Source organism: Montipora foliosa, chromosome 13, assembly GCF_036669935.1.
Source record: "Montipora foliosa isolate CH-2021 chromosome 13, ASM3666993v2, whole genome shotgun sequence".
In the NCBI taxonomy this organism is placed as follows: Eukaryota; Metazoa; Cnidaria; class Anthozoa; order Scleractinia; family Acroporidae; genus Montipora; species Montipora foliosa.
The window spans coordinates 38228478-38230977 of NC_090881.1; the positions used below are offsets into that span (position 1 = coordinate 38228478).

At 42.8% G+C, this 2500-nt stretch overlaps 1 protein-coding gene across 5 annotated transcripts in view; it reads right to left on the reverse strand.

Annotated features, from left to right (window-relative positions):
* Positions 1–2500, reverse strand: part of LOC137983188 (fibroblast growth factor receptor 4-like) — a 75074-nt gene that overhangs the window by 69028 nt on the left and 3546 nt on the right. For 3 of the 5 annotated variants that reach the window (XM_068830375.1, XM_068830369.1, XM_068830372.1), the window contains exon 2: positions 1–317. This exon is cut by the window's left edge and continues 82 nt beyond it. In XM_068830375.1, coding sequence (XP_068686476.1) covers positions 1–317 — 317 coding nt within the window. Of the gene's footprint in view, positions 371–2500 lie in introns of all 5 variants that reach the window. The other 2 variants (XM_068830370.1, XM_068830371.1) reach the window with 1 other exon arrangement.

The window sequence follows — 2500 nt, forward strand, 5'->3', positions numbered from 1 at the left end:
ATTTACCTCAGTTGTCACATTAAATATTATCAAAGTGACTCTTTGGAAAGGAATCCACCTGATGTCGAATTTGTCTTTAAAACCTGCTTGTACTCCAGGTCCTGATAATGCAACTCCTGCGATGACGGTCCCACCAAGACTTACAGTTAGAGAAGAAAAGCTTAAATCTGATGATAAACTGAAGTTCCAGCTAAGAGATGCATTGATGCTTCCTTCAAGAAGCTGTGTGCTGTTTGCCAAATGCCCCACTGGGTCTGAAAGAGTATCTAACAAGTTCTGAATTGGGGGAGGCTCGTACCATGTTATACTGCTGCCATCTGAAGCACAAAAACACGTACATGTATGTACATGCATCTATTCACTTTGTGACCTGAGAAATATAAGGTGTTACGAAAACCTACATGTAAGACCTAATGTAAGACTGCTGCCATCTGAAGCATAAAAAAGGCGTCTTTATTTACTTTATGCCTAAGAAATAGGGTGTTACGAAAACGAAAACCTAAGACCTAAGACCCCGAGGTCTTAGATTCCGTAGTACGAACTGGATCATGTGTATTTTGTGCACCCCTCGACCGACATATCGGTCGACATATCGACCGATACTCGACCGACATGTCGGTCGACGTATCGACCGACAGTCGGCCAATATGTCGGTCGAAATATCGACCGACAGTCGGCCGATATGTCGACCTCGATATGTCGGTCGACATATCGACCGACATATCGGTAGTCTATCGGTCGATATGTCGGCCGATACGTCGGTCGACATATCGGTCGGTATGTTGACCCATCCATCAGTCGAGTATCGGTCGATAAGTCGACCGATAGCCTACCGACGTTCCGCCGATACTTCACTGCTGCTTGCGTTTTGGTGAATGTAGCTTGCGTCCCAGACGTAATTTAACCAAGGTTAGAACTTCTGCCGAGCAGCGCAGAAATCCCTGATCTACTCCCCGCTTCTCAGAGGCTTTTTAACATAAATCTGTTGCAGTCAATCGCACAAAAGCGAACCAAAAATCAATCGAGACCAATGATGATTTTCCACGTGATTTTATTCATGATTATTTTTTAAATTGTGGCTTTAAAGCCCCTGTGGGGGAGCTTGAATAAATGTATGTATGTATGTACGTATGTATGTACGTACGTACGTACGTACGTACGTACGTACGTACGTACGTACGTACGTACGTACGTACGTATGTATGTATGTATGTATGTATGTATGTATGTATGTATGTATGTATGTATGTATGTATGTATGTATGTATGTATGAATGTATGTATGTATGTATGTACTCTTACGGATAAATTGACACTGAGGCTATTAGTTTTTAACATTCCCGCGTCTCACCTGGAGGTAATGGTTTGTTGTCCGAAAAAAAGGTGGGGGGGGGGGGGGAAGGGGGGAGAAATAGGCCCCGCCAGACCCACGAAACGCCAAATTATTCACATAAGTTATCATCGTTACAATCTTATCGATAAGTAGAACAAAAAGGTAAAGTCACGGCTGGACACGGTTGACATACGGCCGTCATAAGAAGCATAGAAGACGGGAAGTGATTTACTAAAATAATATGAATATAAGGGAGTATGACCACCCCAAAAAATAACACACCAAACGAGTACAATTATCCCATCTTCTTGAATATACCCAACCGCGAAGTACAGGTTAGAGTACATGTGGAAAACAAGGGTAGCCTCAGTAGAATTATTTAACAATAACAACAAGTACGACTCGTTGCCAGGGCAAGGCAAATAAAAGGGTCGACGCCAGTGAAGGCCAGAATGCACGACAGCTATGGCGGTGTGAAAGTGTTGCTTAGACGTGAATTCGTTTTTATTTTTATTTTTTATCATGATTCTTTTGTAAAATGCTTGCGTAACTCTTCTAAATTTTAAGTCGTGCAGTACCCCTCCCACAGGCAAGGTAATGTAACAATAATAATAAAAAAAACAGCGAAAACATCAGTGCAATGCATGGGCAATTTCAAGAGTTGTTTGTCTTTCATCTGTTCTATTCCAGCACCTTGTTATCCTTCATCGTCCTTATCCTCTCTCCTGTCATCTGTATTTTGTGTGTATGGAAAGAGCTCACTGAAGTGAGGCCTGAACGCTACTGTGTGCATGTGATGGATGAAGAACGTTCTCTGATCGACAGAATCAGGAACTTCTTATGCAACACCCCAAGGACAGAGAAAAATCTCTGACCCGGGTGGGAATCGAACCGACGACCTCCGGATTAGATCACCGTTGCTCTACCGACTGAGCTACAAAGCCAGACGGGAGCAGGCCGTATTTTGTGTGTCTGGCAGTATTTCACTTGTGTGTCTTGCTTAACAACGACTGAAATTGCAGCACCTGATCCGCACTTAAAGCCTTCAGAAATTTTTGAGGTTGACCAAAAAAGGATGAAATGCTTATAGCTTATATATCTTACACTGACAGTCTAAGCTTTTGGCATATATTAGAAGACAGTCGACCGATATTCCGCCGACAATGA